At 44.7% G+C, this 17143-nt stretch overlaps 1 protein-coding gene across 2 annotated transcripts in view; it reads left to right on the top strand.

The window, feature by feature from the left end:
* The first annotated feature begins 3414 nt into the window (after positions 1 to 3414).
* Positions 3415 to 17143, top strand: part of LOC142583160 (lipid droplet-associated hydrolase-like) — an 85264-nt gene continuing 71535 nt past the window's right edge. Inside the window, exon 1 of one of the 2 annotated variants that reach the window (XM_075693510.1) lies at positions 3415 to 3953. In XM_075693510.1, the coding sequence (XP_075549625.1) occupies positions 3764 to 3953 (190 nt within the window). In that variant the 5' untranslated portion in view covers positions 3415 to 3763. The remainder of the gene's footprint in view (positions 3954 to 17143) is intronic. The other variant, XM_075693509.1, reaches the window with a different exon arrangement.

The raw sequence follows: 17143 nt of genomic DNA, 5'->3' as shown, positions 1-17143 counted from the left end.
ACTTCCCGCCAAAAGAGTGCATTTTCTCTACTGTGTCGTTTTTGGTTGCGAGTTGCCCTCACGGTATAGCTCATCCAGCACTAATTGGACGTGATTTCTGCGGCTTCGAGAACAAAGACCACCAATTGTGTCATTTTCCTCGACTTGACACAAATACAATCAATGTCCAATGCATTGCGGCGACCAGAGGATCGTTCACTGACCGTACAGATGACACTGGAACCGTGCCTCACGACTTCACGTGCACTAGAGAGTTAGCAGAATGCCAACATTATGCTAATCAATAAGGAGGTAGGCACAAAAGAATGGAAGAATTATAGGCCCATTAGCTTACTTTCAGTATTGTATAATATATTCACCAAGATAATTTCCACTAGAATCAGGGCAAAACCTGACTTCAATCAACCAAGAGAACAGGCTGGCTTCACGAAAGGATGTTCTACACTGGTTCACATCCATGTCATCAATCAGGTAATCCAGAAATCTGCGGAGTACAATAAACCTGTTTGTATGGCTTTCATATACTATGAAAAGGCATTTGATTCAGTAGCGATACCAGCAGTCATAGAGGCATTGCGTTATCAATGAGTACAGGAGTCTTACATGATTATATTGGGGAATATTTACAAAGATTCCACAACTACCTTGGTTCTCTACAAGAAAATTAGAAAGTTACCTATCGAGAAAGGGGTCAGGCCAGAAAACATAATCTCTCCACTGCATGCTTAGAAGTGTTAAATCTATTAGACAAGGAAGGCTTAAGAGTGAGGATCAACGGCGAATTTAACAGCAACCTTCGCTTTGCAGATGTCATTGTCATGTCTAGCAACGCTGGGGACAAATTACAACAAGTGACTGAGGAACTTAACCGAGAAGATTAATATGCAGAATATAAATATAATGTTCAATAGCCTGGTAAAGGAATAAGAATTCAGGAGTACGTTTATCTGGAGCAGTTACCTACAGGGGTCCTTGATCATAAGAACGAAATTTATAGAATAAAAATGGGTTGGAGTACATACGGAAGGCATTAACAAATCCTGACTATGAGTAAATTTGCTGTGGTCGTTGAAAAGTCTACAGTCATTGTATTCTTCCGGAGATAACATATGGGGCATAAAATTGGAGGTCAGAAAAGAAGCCCGAGAACAAGTTAATGGCCGCGCAAAGAGCGATGCAAGGAAATGAACAAGTTAGCTGGAAAATTAGCGATCGATCAAGTGAGTGAGTGAGTGAGTGAGTGAGTGAGTAAGTGAGTGAGTGAGTGAGTGAGTGAGTGAGTGAGTGAGTGAGTGAGTGAGTGAGTGAGTGAGTGAGTGAGTGAGTGAGTGAGTGAGTGAGTGATAGAGCGAGCGAGTAAATTTCGCTTGCTCACCTGTCACCCCATATACTTGTAACGTTGTTTGCTGCATTCTGCGCAGAATAGGTGGAAGGCGCACCACGTCCTCGTACCTTTGACCCGAAAGCGATAATTAGCAATCAGCTTGTTGGCACGTGCTTTGTATATTCATAACGCTATTCAAGAGGGACATTCTTTTTTTTTTGGCACGCTACTCAGTGATATACGGCTTGGATCCAAAAGGTCATTTGACTGGGAAGGATGCACAAATATCAAGTGGTCAAACATTCCGCATTATCTCCTCCTGGCAGACAAACAATGACTGTAAAATAGCGGGTATTTTCTGGTAAGCGTCGGTGAAAGATATCGCTTGGATTGCGCGGGGCCGTGACGCAATCAGAATATTATTTCAGGCATTGTGCTCATTGTGTTTAGTGGTGACTAAAGATTTCTCGGCAAACACGCAACACGCCCCATGTGTTCAAAGAACTTTGGCAACAGAAATTATCGGAAGCACACGTAACAAAAGATATAAGTCCGACTCGACTGATACAGTTTTCACCAGAAGTTTCTAAGCCACTCATGGATTAACAAGATCTGTAACCAGGTGCTACATAAAGCAGTTAACCCGTGGGTAGACTTACCCACGGATGGAAGTGTGCTGTCGCATGACAAAAAAGCGATACTTGCGAGAAAGGTTTTAGTTTTTCTCGTAACAATTTATACTGGAGTTACTAACATTTGCGTTGAGATTTCTTATTCCATGCGCAAAGGGTTTGCCGTGTGGACAGATCTAGGCTATGTATTGAGAGTTATGTTCGGATTTCTTTTTTTCATGAAGCAAGGTGGGAGCATGATTAGAATTAGAGTTAACTTGAACAACTTTATCCACATTTTATGTTTTTGTTGGGTATAAAATTAATTTGGGCCAATGATCGTGCTTCCTTCGACATGAAACTCCACATCTAAATATAGCTATGTCATTTTTGGTCATATCGTTTCATGGCACTCCAGCAGGCTCCATTTCAAGAATACCTGGGCTCTAAAGAAGACAATCGGAAATCACAACGTTTTGACATCCTGTTGTCGTAAAAAAAGAATAAGGAAGTTTAGTCGTGATGTTACAGGCCTTTCTAACGCTGCACGATTGCTCTGAAAACGTCAATTGAAGCTGCAATAACTTAACATGCGAAATTTATTTTTTATTGTACACTAAGGGGGGGGGGGGGTCATCGTTGCTTAACTACTTGGATTGTGTAATCCTGATACGGATCTGGGCTTTCTTAATGACTCCGAAGGCCGGCCGCCAAAACGGGCAAATTTACTATTATATTTGTCTACAGTTACTAGCCGCGGCCAGCCAATGCCACAGTTTTTCGCGTCACAGGCAGTTTCCAAAAGTTGAAGCTGCCGTCCCCGCGGTGCACACATGCGTGATAAACACAGGCGGTGCGCTTCAGAAAGTGCGCAGCAGAGTGGCTACGATGTGAACCTGAAAGCCCCTCAAGTGGTCACGGCGTACTGACCTCAGCGAAACGGGAGATAATCTTGCATCGGCCGTCACGTTGTAGCGCGTAAATCCTAATCCTCCCTCCTAAGTTCACGCAACGAGCTCTCCTTCGGTAGCGCGTAAATCCTAATCCTCCCTCCTAAGTTCACGCAACGAGCTCTCCTTCCCATTCGCGCTACTTTCTCCCGATAAATGAAGCGTCGTCCCCTTCACTCTCGGGCGCTCGCCCAGCAACAACACAGCACACGAGGTCGTAAGCCACCGCAGCGTTCTCGCGAATTGACCCACACGACGGCGAACTTCCTCAGTGCCAGCAAAGCGCCCTCCGGGTACCGTAGGAGCAACGGCAACAGCCAGCCAGAGAGAGTCCGTAGCGTAGTGTCCTGCGCGCGACGTACGCCACGAGAGGTGGCGAGTGAACGGCCAAAATAGACCCTTCGCCCCCCCACGCCGATACTCACCCACATACACACACCCACACCCGCACAATCGGCGCGCCCGGCGCGGCGCTGCGGCGGCTGCTCTCATCCTGGAAGCCTCCTCCACCGCGCGCGCGCGCGCTTCCCGCCGCGTTTAGTCACGTGGGGGGCTCGGCTGCGCTCGGCGGCTCCCGCCTTGCCCTCGCGCACGGGAGCAGTCGCGCAACACGACGCAACGTGCGCAGAACGGCTTCCAGCGGCCCAGGCGCACTAAGCCAAGCAGCAGTCGCCACCAGCTGGAAAAGAACGCGCTCCGCGCGAGCGTGCGTGTGTTGTCGAGGGCAGCGGTCCGGGCAGCGGCGCGTCGCCGCCATATTTGTGCTGTTGCTGGTTTCTGCGTCCGCTCGCTCGGCTTCTCCGAGCGCTCTCCTCGCCCACGACCGCGCGCCTCGGCGGCCGCGGACTTCCTACTTCGTCGAAGTGGCGGCCAGCGCGATGGAGAAGGGCGGCGCCGCGTCGGAGTGCGGCGCGTCGAGCGACGTCGCCGCCGCTCAGCAACAGCGTGGGGAGGACGTGCCTATGCACTTCGTGTCGGTGAACAAGGTTCCGACGCAGGTGATCTGCTACGGCGACCCCGGCAGCCTGGCGTCGGACGCCGCCAAGCCCGTGGTCCTCGTCATTCCAGGTGCGCTTCCGCGCGCGTGCCGCTTGCCAGAGTGCACGTGGCGAGGAGGAACGCGCGCGCGCGGCTTGCCTCTTCGCGACCGCGCGCGCTTTGCGCTGTTTACCTTTCAACCGACCACGTGGGAACGGGAGGCGCGAAGAGAGAGAGAAAGAAAACACAGCTAGTAGCAAGGTGGCAACATCGCAGGCTAGACAAAAATTGATGAGGTAAAATGAAAACGAAAGCATAGACGTCTTTTCTCTTTGCTGTTAATGGTGCACCTTGAGAAAAAAAGAAAATCAGAGGCGAAAAAGTTGGCAGTGTGTTCACCCTTTTAAGATAATTGGCGACTTTATTGCTATTAGCAATTTACGTAATACACGGTTGATGATATGGCTGTATATAACGATTGTCATTAAAGGCGGCACATACACATTGACACCTACCTAGTGACCCAAGTTGGCGCAAAAGATTTTAATTGATGAGCACTATACATAGCGTTCCGTACCGAGTTGCCCAAGTTGGACCGTCGATTGGCCTTCAACCCGGTTCCCCCAGCACATCCGCCCGGTGTTCTACCCATTTGAACATGGGTTACGTAGTGACCTAAGTTGGCGGGAAAGAGGATAGGCGCGTACATACAAGGATTCACAGAGACAAACCGCGAAGTGGGTGAAATTCCCGAAGAACGGTAATAGCATTCAAAAAGTAAGCTCGTGGGAAAAGGGCAAAGTATTTCTCAACTTCTGTGGCCGGGGCGCCATTAACATTTTTCTCCCTCCCTTGTTGTCCATTGTGGATAAAAAGTAAGGAAAACAGCACAAGAAGGTCGTCGTATAATTTTGACCCTGAATATATATTTCTTGTTCGCTCATCTTCACCGGCGCAAACGCAGTTTCGCTGCAGTGCATTAATAAGTAAGCCTTTCACCTTTCCCTCACCGACGTGAGAGATTTTTCCAGCCTTTGAAGACCGCGAAGGTAACCACGGCAGCTCTCGAAATCTGATTTAACTGTATAAAAATGAGAAGAAAAAGAAAGCTCGCTGAGCGCAAGTGGAGAGTAAATGGAGGGCAAGCAGTGAAAGTGTTCACCAGCAGTTGCATTTTATGTGCCTTCTTGCGACAGTTTTGACTTACCGACCTGATCGCATTGAATTGTTTTTTCGGCGCTTGTCTTCAGCCGCTCAAATTAAGTTTATTCTTGTTTTTATCTGCGCGGCGAAAAAACAACTTGCGGCAGCCTTATTCACTTCAGGCAAAGTACGTCGAGTGCGAGTCAAATGGGGACGCCGCACTTAAATAAGGGGGGCCACTCACCGCGATTATTCATGCCGCTTGGATGCACTGAAGGCTCCATGGACATACTAATTATCCCAGCCAAAATTCCTTTGTGCAGCAAAACGTGACTGAAGTAATACAGTTACGCTGTACGTGCACTAGCTATGCGAAATTTCAAGTATGAAAGCTGATCTTATATATGCCTTCCAAAAATGTGCGACGGAATGATTCAGTATTTGTGGTTATTTATGTCTTGCAATTTATAAAACGGTGTTTTGTTAGAAGGGTAGGTCACACAACACCGCATTTTACGGTAAGTTTGGCAGCGCTTGTCTCAGAAATCCGTTTCGGGTGCATGAACCTTGAGAAGTCACTGGCTTCGATTCATAAATTTAAATACGTGCTTTTCGGAAATTTATTAAAAACTGGATTAGTAAAATTTTGTTAATTAGTCAATTATGTACTTCGGTTTCTTCTGCAAGTGATTCCCTCCTCTTCGAGCCATATAATTTAAGGATGAGAATTGTGCTTTCTGCCACAGGTGATTTTAAAACATGTGTTGGCCCCAATAAAAAAAAAAGCGAAAGAAAGAAAAAGAAGAGAACCAAAAAGACACACTTAGTATAGAGAAACTAACGTATCAATTTCACAGCCTCAATTTCGGGACCATAGATGAGAGGAAACGAACTAACACAGTAGCAGTCCTTGAAACACATGCCCCATGCAACCACTGTCACTAAAGCATTAGCTCTGATTGCGATTGTCCACTCTGACAGCTGCAGTACAGAGCACTTACTTGGCTGTCCTGTATAACGGGTGCTGCGCAAATGCTATTTTACGTGTCTCTTGTTTGTACGTGTCTTTCTTTTCTTTTCCTTCTTTCTGCACGCTGCCTTATACCTGTACTTAAAGATACGAAAGCGGAGGCGTGCGCACGATTGTCTCATCACAGCTGCAGGTGTCACAGCATTGCTGCATCGGCCGCTTCAACGAGTAGCTGCAGTAAACGCGACGGCTGCCACAGGCAATATGGCAGATTTTTTACGCAGACATTGGCAATGACGGAAAGCTTTCATTTCTCCCGGGGGGTGGAGGGTCGAGGGGGCTGGGGCCCAACCATATATATATATATATATATATATATATATATATATATATATATATATATATATATATATATTATTCGAAGAATATATATATATATATATTAAATATATTATATATATATATATATATATATATATATATTGAATATATTATTCAAAGTCTCTTCTCGTGCTTGGCCCATTGTGCCATAGTAAATGTTATGAAAACTTGGTAAGCTTAATCTATGGCTCTTTTAGAATTCAACGTAGACCATCTTTACCGATAAAAAAATAAGCTATATCAAAGTAGACGACGTCGCAATCCATGACGTCACGGTGGGCTAGTGCGTTGAGTTTCAGGTGGTGTCGCCACCTGCCTTATGTCTTTGTGTCTTCTGCGGTTTATCGAGCCCGAACTCGGTGGCAATAGCGACATTTTTTTGGTACTCGCAGAACCGTAACTTACCCACGCATATAAGTTTATTTTTTATCTTTAATGACCCTTTAACTGCTACCGAATTAAATCACATGAGCGAACTCAAAGCCGAGTGCGGCTTGGCAGCCACATTGTCCCTTAATTATCTTGTGCTATCTCACGATTTTCAGGCGTAAGTGTCCGAATTAAGTTGCACGGGCGATGGCTGAGCATCGACTGCGGTGTTAATGCTGTTGGCATGTGGGCGACCTCCGTTGTGATTCGAGGTGTGCAACCTGTTGAAAGTTAAACGCGACTGTAATTTCGAAACTATGAAATTTCGAAACTTCAGGAAATGCATCTGAAACACTTGATGCCGACACAGCGTGGCCGAGAGAACACACATACTCTAGTTGTGTTTAATACGAAGAGTTGGGATTAGGCAAGTCGTATAACGCGTAGAACGGATGGACGGGTGTTCCACTAGAGCGGGTGTTGAGAAAGAGAACTCAGTAGAGAACGACGGTAGATTTAATAGAGTAGTGAGAGGATGGAAAGTTGCAGACACAGGACCGAGTTAATTCACTCAGGACAATAAAGATATGATGTTTCTGGCAAATTCGTCCGTCTCACAGCGGGCTGAGAATTGGGTGATGATGATAGACCCCGAATCCTCGATGTCGAAGTTATTCAGCGATGCCTCGTGGCTGTGGTTCATAAATGTTTTCTGGTACAAGTCAATAAAAATTGAGCCGCGGTCTCCCAACGTTTCCGGGTGCTCGTGCTCAGTATAATTGTCTATATTCAGTAAAAAAAGATATAATAAGAAGAAGAAAAGGAGAAATAATACTGTTTACGATTTAAGAAGCTAAATTTACAATGAAAAAATCCTGAAGTCAGATGACGTATAGACAGCGTAATGAATCTACCGCGCGTAATGTACTGAACGTAGCAAGTGTTTTGTGCGCGGTGCGGTGGTGGTGGCGAAAAACATTTCGTGGTCGTACAAAAAGTGCAAGGAGGTATTCTCGGGACGACCCTGGAGGGGCCGCCCCTCACAAACATTAGGTGGAGTCCCTAGTACGGGACCGCAGTGGTGGTGGCCGCCGCCTGACCGTGCTCAACTAAGGCCTTTTGGGCGCGTAGGTCTGAGCAGCCAAGCAGGGCAGCCTCCCAGTCCTCCCGGGTAGGGTTGGGCAATCGGTATTTGTGTCGAATGCAGAGTTGCTCGTGATATTATGTCAACCTTTAAAATGTTCTTGCGCTAAAAATATTAACATAGAAGTGAAAGTGATAGGACAGTAATAGGTTTAAAATAGCATCCTTAATATGAACCCAGCAGACAAAGAAGCAGCATGAAGCGTATTCAGGGTCGTTGTGCGCACATATTTATTTTATGCCTTTTTTGGGAGCGCGTTATTTTGCATCCTCACGAAACACGTGAGCACTTAACGAAATGTGAGGAAGTACCTTTTGTTGCTTTTTATATGTAAGAAAAGAACAAATCCACAAGTAATCAGAGGGATATTGCTCCGTGTGACGCAGGAGGACGAACAATTAGTCGCTGATTAGATAAAAATAATACTTGTTCACATTGAGCCGATATCGACGCTTATTCATCTTTCACATAGCCTCAGATGTGATAAGCTTTTCGCATTTGAGATGTCCTTCACCTGGCTTGCCGGGTATTTCACCTGATATTTTTTTTTTATCGCGACCTACATTGGTGTGTCAACGCAGCAGAGATATCACTTCCGAAATTCCTCGTGTGTGTGATAGAGAGACACGTATTATTATCTTACCAGTAAGAGTTTATATTAAGACATTGGTGTAGCTCATGCGAGCTTATAATTACGCCGTTTCTCTTCTTGGCTCAAGGAAACTATGACGAATGCGAGTTACTTAATCTAGCTGGAATTGCGGCATGATATTACAGCCACACTCAAAATTATTTCTGCTCAACTTGATTTGTGGATGAAAGAAACCAGCGAGAAAAAAAAAACACGAAGACAAAGAAGAAGAACCACACAGGATTTGTTATTTTCTGTTCTTTTGATTCTTCGCTACTCATCTCTGTCATTTTCGCGGAATCGCTAATCGCTTTCTAATTCCGTCCGCGTCTTGGCCAATCTCCTATAGTGGGTATGAGCCAGTGACAGAGGACAAACAAACAAACAAACAAACAATTTCAGCCACTAATATGACCAGCTCGCCCAGCAAACAGCGTTATTGACTCGCAGAGTAATCATCCTCACACACACACATACACACATATAATAGGTATATGTGGAATACGCCAGTCGCATTTAAAGGAGGGATATATTTAAATGCATTTGAAGGATATATATATATATATATATATATATATATATATATATATATATATATATATATATATATATATATATATATATATATATGTGTGTGTGTGTGTGTGTGTGTGTGTGTGTGTGTGTGTGTGTGTGTGTGTGTGTGTGTGTGTGTGTGTGTGTGTGTGTGTGTGTGGCATACGGCAGTCGTATCGAAAGAAAGGGCTGGTGCGGCCGGAGTGAGAGAGTGAGTGAATACACTTTTATTGGGTCCAGGCCGGAAAGCATCTGGAAGCAAAATACGAGCGGCCACGAGACCTTATAATTCTCGCGCGGCATCCCTGTGTTGAGTCATAGATCTTGGCAGCCACTCTGGCTGAAGCTAGAAGATTTTTCTTGCATTGCTGGGGAAAAAAAGATAGAAAAAAAAGACGATCGTGTTTCAAAAATAGGCGATAATACTCAACTGGGCAACAGTTTCTTGGCTCTTTCTGCGGAAAAACAAGGACTCAAATACGTAGTAACTCCATAAAATATTTGTGATCGCAATTACGTCACGGGCAGTACTCGGTGCGGTCGCGAAGGTCAAGGAAAGAGGTGGGGCTCTCACTTCATACATTTATAAGTAAAACTTTACCGCTGAAAGAAAAGATCACACAACGCCGGCTTTGAAGAATTAACCCACAAGTCCTCATTATACTAATTTACAATCGCTCATTAATTCCTATTTGACCAAAAGACGGTGAAAGTGCGGTCTCGCATATTTTTCTTGAGGTGAGTGCGTCTTTTCTCGCGAGACACCTTTCAGCTTTCAAGACACTCCATCTTCGTTAGCTTGATTTACTAACCGCCTACGGTGCAAGCGTGCGTGCAGCATTCATCACTGCCATGCAGGCTTACTACCGCATTCTCACAGTTACAACTCGGCTACTTTTCAAAATTCTAGGTGTCCTTGGGGTGCTACTTGGCACTGTATGCACCGTATCAAAAGTCATCAGTAATATCAAGACGACAAGTGGGACTCAAATGTTCATCACTGAAGACAAGAAAAGGAAAATCGAGATAGCACCGATGTAATGTCACTTTTTTTTACTTTCTTTTTCACTTTCTTGTACCCTCGTTCTTCTGGAGCTTTTCTCTCCCCTCTCGCCTTCCCTTGCTGATTAGCGCGCAAGCGGATACTTCTAGGTCGGCAAACATCTTGGCTTTTAGATAATATGCTTGGGCCATGGCCGTGAACGAGGTCGCAGAGAAAATCGCTTGTCACATTAAAAGTTTAAAATACCAATGTCATGGGTTTATATTGAATTTTAATGGTCCGCTAATACAAAAGCCAAGTGCTACAGATGGCACATCTGTCATCTAAGCCTAAGTTTGCTACATGTCTTAAGTAACTAGCTATGTAGTATATAAACCCGCCGTGGTTGCTCAGTGGCTATGGTGTTGGGCTGCTTAGCACGAGGTCGCGGGATCGAATCCCGGCCACGACGGCCGCATTTCGATGGGGGCGAAATGCGAAAACACCCGTGTGCTTAGATTTAGGTGCACGTTAAAGAACCCCAGGTGGTCAAAATTTCCGGAGTCCTCCACTACGGCGTGCCTCATAATCAGAAAGTGGTTTTGGCACGTAAAACCCCAAATATTATTATGTAGTATATATGTTACGTAAGTATGCGTACTTGCGTTCTACTCGTCTGCAAAACTATGAACTTCTCTATGTTTTCTCGGACAATCCCCAACTGCAGTTCTTTTTTATTTATGCAACTGTATACGCTTGCCTTCCGCGACTTCTAATCTCACTCTTTCTTTTCTGTGGCTCCCGGGACTCGTATGCTGAACTTTGTATGTGTTCATGCTCTAACGTTATTGAGTGCTTTTCGGCACAGTTTTTGTCTGCTACCCGGCGAGGAGTAACGGGTGAAACCCAAAGGCAATGACTTTTCACTTAAAATCTTGTTAAAGGATATATATATATATATATATATATATATATATATATATATATATATATATATATATATATATATATACACACGATATATACAGTGGGCGTGCACACCTTAGCCGTTTGACTTCCCCGTGCGTGTAATATATATATATATATATATATATATATATATATATATATATATATATATATATATATATATATATATATATATATATGTCAGTGTACATACCGTCAGCATTTATTTTTTTTGAAAATAGTAATTTGGAATCGTGGTTGAGGCGGGCAGCACAATTCTGCCCCTGGAAGTTTGAGCGAACGGCCGGACATTGTGTATATATATATATATATATATATATATATATATATATATGACAGGAATCTTGAGTGTAGCACCAGTTTTGAAATGTCGGTCCTTAATATGCGTTGGCGTTGTACGCGTTTTCTTTTTTTACCTCTCTCGCGTACTCTTGAACAAAATCGATTGCAGTGTAGGTATTAGCACGTTTTGAGGACGGACATTCGTATCTCGCATCTGGGGCCAGTCCGAGGATTTTTTATAGACGACGTTAGCGCTTCAAGGCGTGAATTCCGCAATCGCAACCTAACTTACCTTGTTATAAGGCTGAAAGTTTGAGTAGTAGAACATCGTTCTTCGTGTTTTGGTAGCGGTGGGAGGAGGAATATTATACATATTGATTGTCGTGGGTGTTCGCCTTTTCAAGTAATTTACACAGTCAGGCGGAATTGCGCTATGCGACAAGCAAGTTTAGAATCTGTTCGAAACGAAGAAAAAAAAAGAGAGAATAACAAGGAAAAGAACGGTATACTGATGTCAGTTCGTCGTAGAAAGGGCATCCTGTTTCCTTACATTTTTTCTTTTTCGAATATTATAAAATCGTTAGTAAGTGTGATTAAGGTATAGAAAAAAAAAAACGTTAGGGACGTGGGTGCGTTACATAGGCGAACATGCACAGAAGTGACGACTTGCGGCGACAGACCTCAGATTGCGCTTGCAAATAATTTTACTGGCAGAATAGAGAAACACAATCGTAACTCAAGCGAACAACTTCAATGTGAAAGTACTAGCGGTGAAGTCGTCTTTAGCACGTATGTGGCTACATACATACATACATACATACATACATACATACATACATACATACATACATACATACATACATACATACATACATACATACATACATACATACATACATACATACATACATACATACATACATACATACATACATACATACATACATACATACATACATACATACATACATACATACATACATACATACTATATTAACACGCCACATTCAGACCGCACACTCAGTCGGCGTCATCGAAAACTAATGAGGGCATTCTGGAGCGAGTGGGATAATGTTGTTTATTTGGACGAGAAAGAGGCCCTTGGTCAGCGGCTTCTTGTTGAAAACCGTGTCTATACCTCTGTCGGTGAAACATTGCACTGCATCTTTTTCCGGATAAAACACTGTATGATAATATTGACGAGGACATCAAGATCGTCAACATCACCGTCACCATAACAATCGCCATCACACTCATCATGGTCACACACGGTGCTCGATTCGAGAGGGTGGAGGCGCATTGGTATCATCGCACGCTGTGCGTTTTATCGTCTCGCGTCGGTTATGGAAACGAAGGAACAACCATTAGCGGTGTATTCGTTCACCATGAAGGCTGCTTGAGGAAAGTCTTTCTCAGCCTCCACCCGCGATATATACAATGGGCGTGCACCTTAACCGTTTGACTTCCCCGTGCGTGTAATATATATATATATATATATATATATATATATATATATATATATATATATATATATATATATATATATATATATATATATATATATATATATATATATTAATTTCAATTGTTCGCAGTAGTAGAGCTTGGCCGGCCGCAAGCTGGACGCGTGAACGAACGAGGAAGATGATTGACATACGTGCATATAGGAAAAGCGTGGTTGTTTGCTGCTCCACGTGACGCTTGAGTGAGTGAGTGAGTGAGTGAGTGAGTGAGTGAGTGAGTGAGTGAGTGAGTGAGTGAGTGAGTGAGTGAGTGAGTGAGTGAAGAAATTTTATTGCAGGTCCGGCGAGGACGCGAACGCTTACCGTTCTGCGGACCGGGTTGCGCAGCCTAAATGAAAGCAATACCAGCGTGAGTGGCAGCTCTGGGCGCTCTTAGTTTTCGTTTCGCGTTGACGTGGTTCGCATTGCGCCGTCGCGGCAACGAAGCTTTAACAGTCATTTTGTGTGTGGCCTTCCCGTTACGCCCGGTGCCGAACACAAAATGCCTTTTGAATCAGTTCTTAAGTGCCGTTCTTTTCATCAGATCCTGGCTGCAGCTTAGTGAGGAGAAATTTTAAAGCGCGGCAGCAGAAACAAGCTGCGGGAAGATAACGCGTCTTATTTACTGAAGGTTGTAAGTTTTTTTTTTTTTTACGTTACGTGCAAGACACGCTGTTACGTTGCGTACATTCGCTGCTGCCTTGGCCCTTCCACCTTTTATTTTATTTACGTTTTGCGCGAAGTGATCATAGGTTCCGTGGCCTGAAATTGTTTATTCACTGCATATGGCCAAGAGTTTTAACTAACGCAGCATGTTACTGCCGTCGCGTGAGGGCTGTATTGACATGAGAACCAACGCTACAGGCGAGATCGCGACCACGTACAGAGTCTACGCCTTGCCTGAGCATGGTCCGGATCCGCCCAACAAGTGTGCATTGCGATTCGAAAAAAAAAAAGAACATGCGGCCTAATGGCAAGCGTCTTGTATGTATAATGCGTCTGCATTCACTGGCGTCACGGACGCATTTGTAGCCTGGTTACTCGTGCGTAAGACGCCGCGCTCTCTGACGTAGACTCCTCAGCGGGCGCCCGTTGTAACTGCGTCCAAGAAGCTGGGTACCTTCTCTAATAGGAAGGTTGCGCAATAACCTTATTATCATCGGTTGCTCAATGAATGCTCTTCGATGTGGTGACGTAACACTTGGAGCATACATGTTGGGGCGGTGTTCCGTCATGGTGATATTTATTTAAACAGGACGTCTGGGGCTGTCCTTCATTAACGCGCTTCATCCGCGTTTCTCTAACTTTGGCGTAGACGTAGATGGCTTGATATAGTGTGATGTGCCGATCAACGCAACTCTAATTGAGTTAACTACTAACATTTGCATACTTGCCGCAGAAGGTTATTACGTACTCGTGTTCGTCTAGGTCATTGAAGCAGGCCGTGATTTGCCAAGCGCACGTGCGACATTGCTAGGGTAGTGCGGAATAATTTAAGGGTGCACAGGTACCGACATGTATAGGCCCTCTAGTTAGAGGGCTTGCTAGAATGATGCGCCTGGATAATCATCACGCTCAAGCAGTTTATTACTAATACTTGCCACTAAGCGTTAGTACATCCCGATACTCGACGAAATATTGAAGCAGGCTGTAAATTACTAGTCGCACGTATGACATTGTTGTAAAACTGCGAATAATTTAAGGTTACAAATCTATCGACACAGTCTCATCGCCACTTAAGTTTCCCTGCATTTACGCGTCGTCGATCCCAAAATTGGCTTGACTTGCCAGTAGATTTTGCTTTGTTGTTGTGCGACGACGCGTACTTGTTAACATCCGTGCAAACAACACAGTAATCGCACACTGTCCGCAGCCTCGAGACCCTCATTTAACGCGTCTCATTCCGCTTGGCAACGCTTGCGTTGTACCTCAGGAAACTCAGTAAATGCACGCTTGCGTCGTGCGACTAGACATTAAATTTCTGGCCAGTGCGACGGACATACTCAAGGCATCGCGTTTCTGGCCAGCGCGACTGCGTAGGGACATACTCAAGGGAATTTATGAGTCCGGAAAACATTTGACGGTGACTTCGCATGTGCCGTCACGCTTTCAAGTGCAACGTGCCATGAGCCTTAGAAACGTTGCCACATGATTTTCGCTACGCTACAGTAGGTCAAGCATCGCATGTACGATCTCTGCGTTGTGTTGTCGAAGTAAGTCGTTCGTTACCAGCACAAGTTTCGAGCCGCGATCAACCGAGCGGGCACGAAAGATATCCTTACTCTCTCTCTCTCTCTCTCTCTCTCTCTCTCTCTCTCTCTCTCTCTCTCTCTCTCTCTCTGCGTTCATGTATACGCTTCGTCGGCGAGCGAGATACGACGCTCTCAGATGGCACGCGAGCCAGCGCGCGTGCCCAGCCTAGCGTGCCCACATGTGGTCCAGACCCTCGAACAGAAGTGCCACCTTTTTTGTGTCAGCGCGTCTGCTTTTCCGGCTACGTTCGCCTGATTGTTTGTCTCGTCCAGTATCGCTATCTGTTCTGATCTTCTGGCAAACGCCACAATCCGCTCTGTGGTGCGACAAAGTCGCAAATAGATAGAGAAAGGGCTAGCGATAAGGAAAAGAGCGAGAAGGTGAAATTCTGTCGCGCTACCAGTGATAGTCTTCAGTGCGGAATCAATTTTCTTGTATGATGCTTTCTCTCTCTCTCTCTCTCTCTCTCTCTCTCTCTCTCTCTCTCTCTATATATATATATATATATATATATATATATATATATATATATATATATATATATATATATATATATAACATTTGGAATGCTTTCAATTCCTCTAGGTGGGTCAAGTTCTACCACCCTGAAAGGCATGCGAGAGGAAGAAGTTAGACTACACTGATGGATTCGATTCCTAATGCTGCGAATAGGTCGTCTTGCAGTGAGCCGACGCTCGGAAATCCAGAAAGGGAGCAAAAACAAAAGTCGGGTCGCCACGCTACGTTGTCGCACCTTGCAGTGACGTCAAGAATTTCGGCCGCCTCTAGTTCGCGCTAGCGAAAATCTGATCAGAGAACAGTGATTACATTGCAATACAAAGTGTGGAGAGGCTGATAACTTTCTAAACTAACCAAAGCTCCTTATAGGGTATAGGACGAGAGTTCTCCTTACTCGACTAGCCATCTCCGAGCCGGCGGTGGTCACGCGCTCGGTGATGTTGTTTATTTCGACAAAAGCTGCACCTGCACAGCCGGCGCGTTTATGCTCCATTCCCATTAGAATAGCTAGCACAACCTTCATGTGCTCCCTCAACTGAAGCTTTCTTTGTTTTTTGATAGTTTCAGTACTTTTTACGCGTGAAGCTATCTCTTCATCGGTTCGGTTCTCCACTCAAAACAGCTTGCTGATTGGCCATTTTAAATATTCGTCGTTTGTGTTGCGACCACTTTAGTCTGTTTGTTGCTATTGTCTGGTTTTCTTCTACACGGTGTTTATCCTTAACATTAGGTCCCGGTAACCGCCTCCGACATTAAGTCTGCCGTATGTAAAGTAAATAAACAATAATGGAAATCGTCTGTATATGCGACTAGGGCATCGAGCTTATAATTGACATGGTTTAAAGTACCAAATCAATACTCGGTGTATACGTGAGGCGTCAGTGAGACACTAGAGAGGAGAATTCGCATCACCTGGGGCTGCTAGACATGCGTCCCTGTATTTCGTTTTCGTTAGATTGCAACAGCTGCGGCCTGGAGTCGAACCGTCGACTTCGCGCTCAGCGCTATAGAACTTTATATAGGCTCTAGGGAAACCACGGCAGGCAGAGAGTTCGCTTTGTGTCACAAGTTCACGCGTAATTTGGGCGGTATTGATCTCCCAGCTCCCACGTTACGTAACGAGTGATCGTAACGCGTTCGCTTGTAATCTGTAAGCAGATTTCGTCAATGTGGCAGGGATGTATTGCCAAATGGATACTGTTCGCGGAAGTTTGACGTCAACCTGCACCCGAGTGACCGCGCAAGTGGAAACGTCGAAGGAGACGGATACTTCGGCCGAGAAATTCTTGTCGCTCGCGGCGGCGTTTGATTTCACAGCGAGAAATATTAACGAAGAACTTCGACTACAAGCACGTGCATCCCAACCCTGGCCAGCTCGCTGTACGCAGGTCCAACAAAAGTATACTTTCGAGTACTGTCACTTGTAGTCGTTCTTTTATGTTAAGTTTATTCCAGAGTATTCAGTACTTCTCTATCGTGTCCTGCGACTGTCAGAGAGTCCCTGACGTAAAAAAGGTATAAATGTAATTCTGGCTTAAAGTTGTTCTTGCTTTTGTTTTTCTGAGCAGTTGCACCGAGAA

Source organism: Dermacentor variabilis, chromosome 5 (genome assembly GCF_050947875.1).
Source record: "Dermacentor variabilis isolate Ectoservices chromosome 5, ASM5094787v1, whole genome shotgun sequence".
NCBI lineage: Eukaryota > Metazoa > Arthropoda > Arachnida > Ixodida > Ixodidae > Dermacentor > Dermacentor variabilis.
The sequence above is the reverse complement of the archived record's forward strand: the minus strand, read 5'-3'. Positions and strand labels throughout refer to the sequence as shown.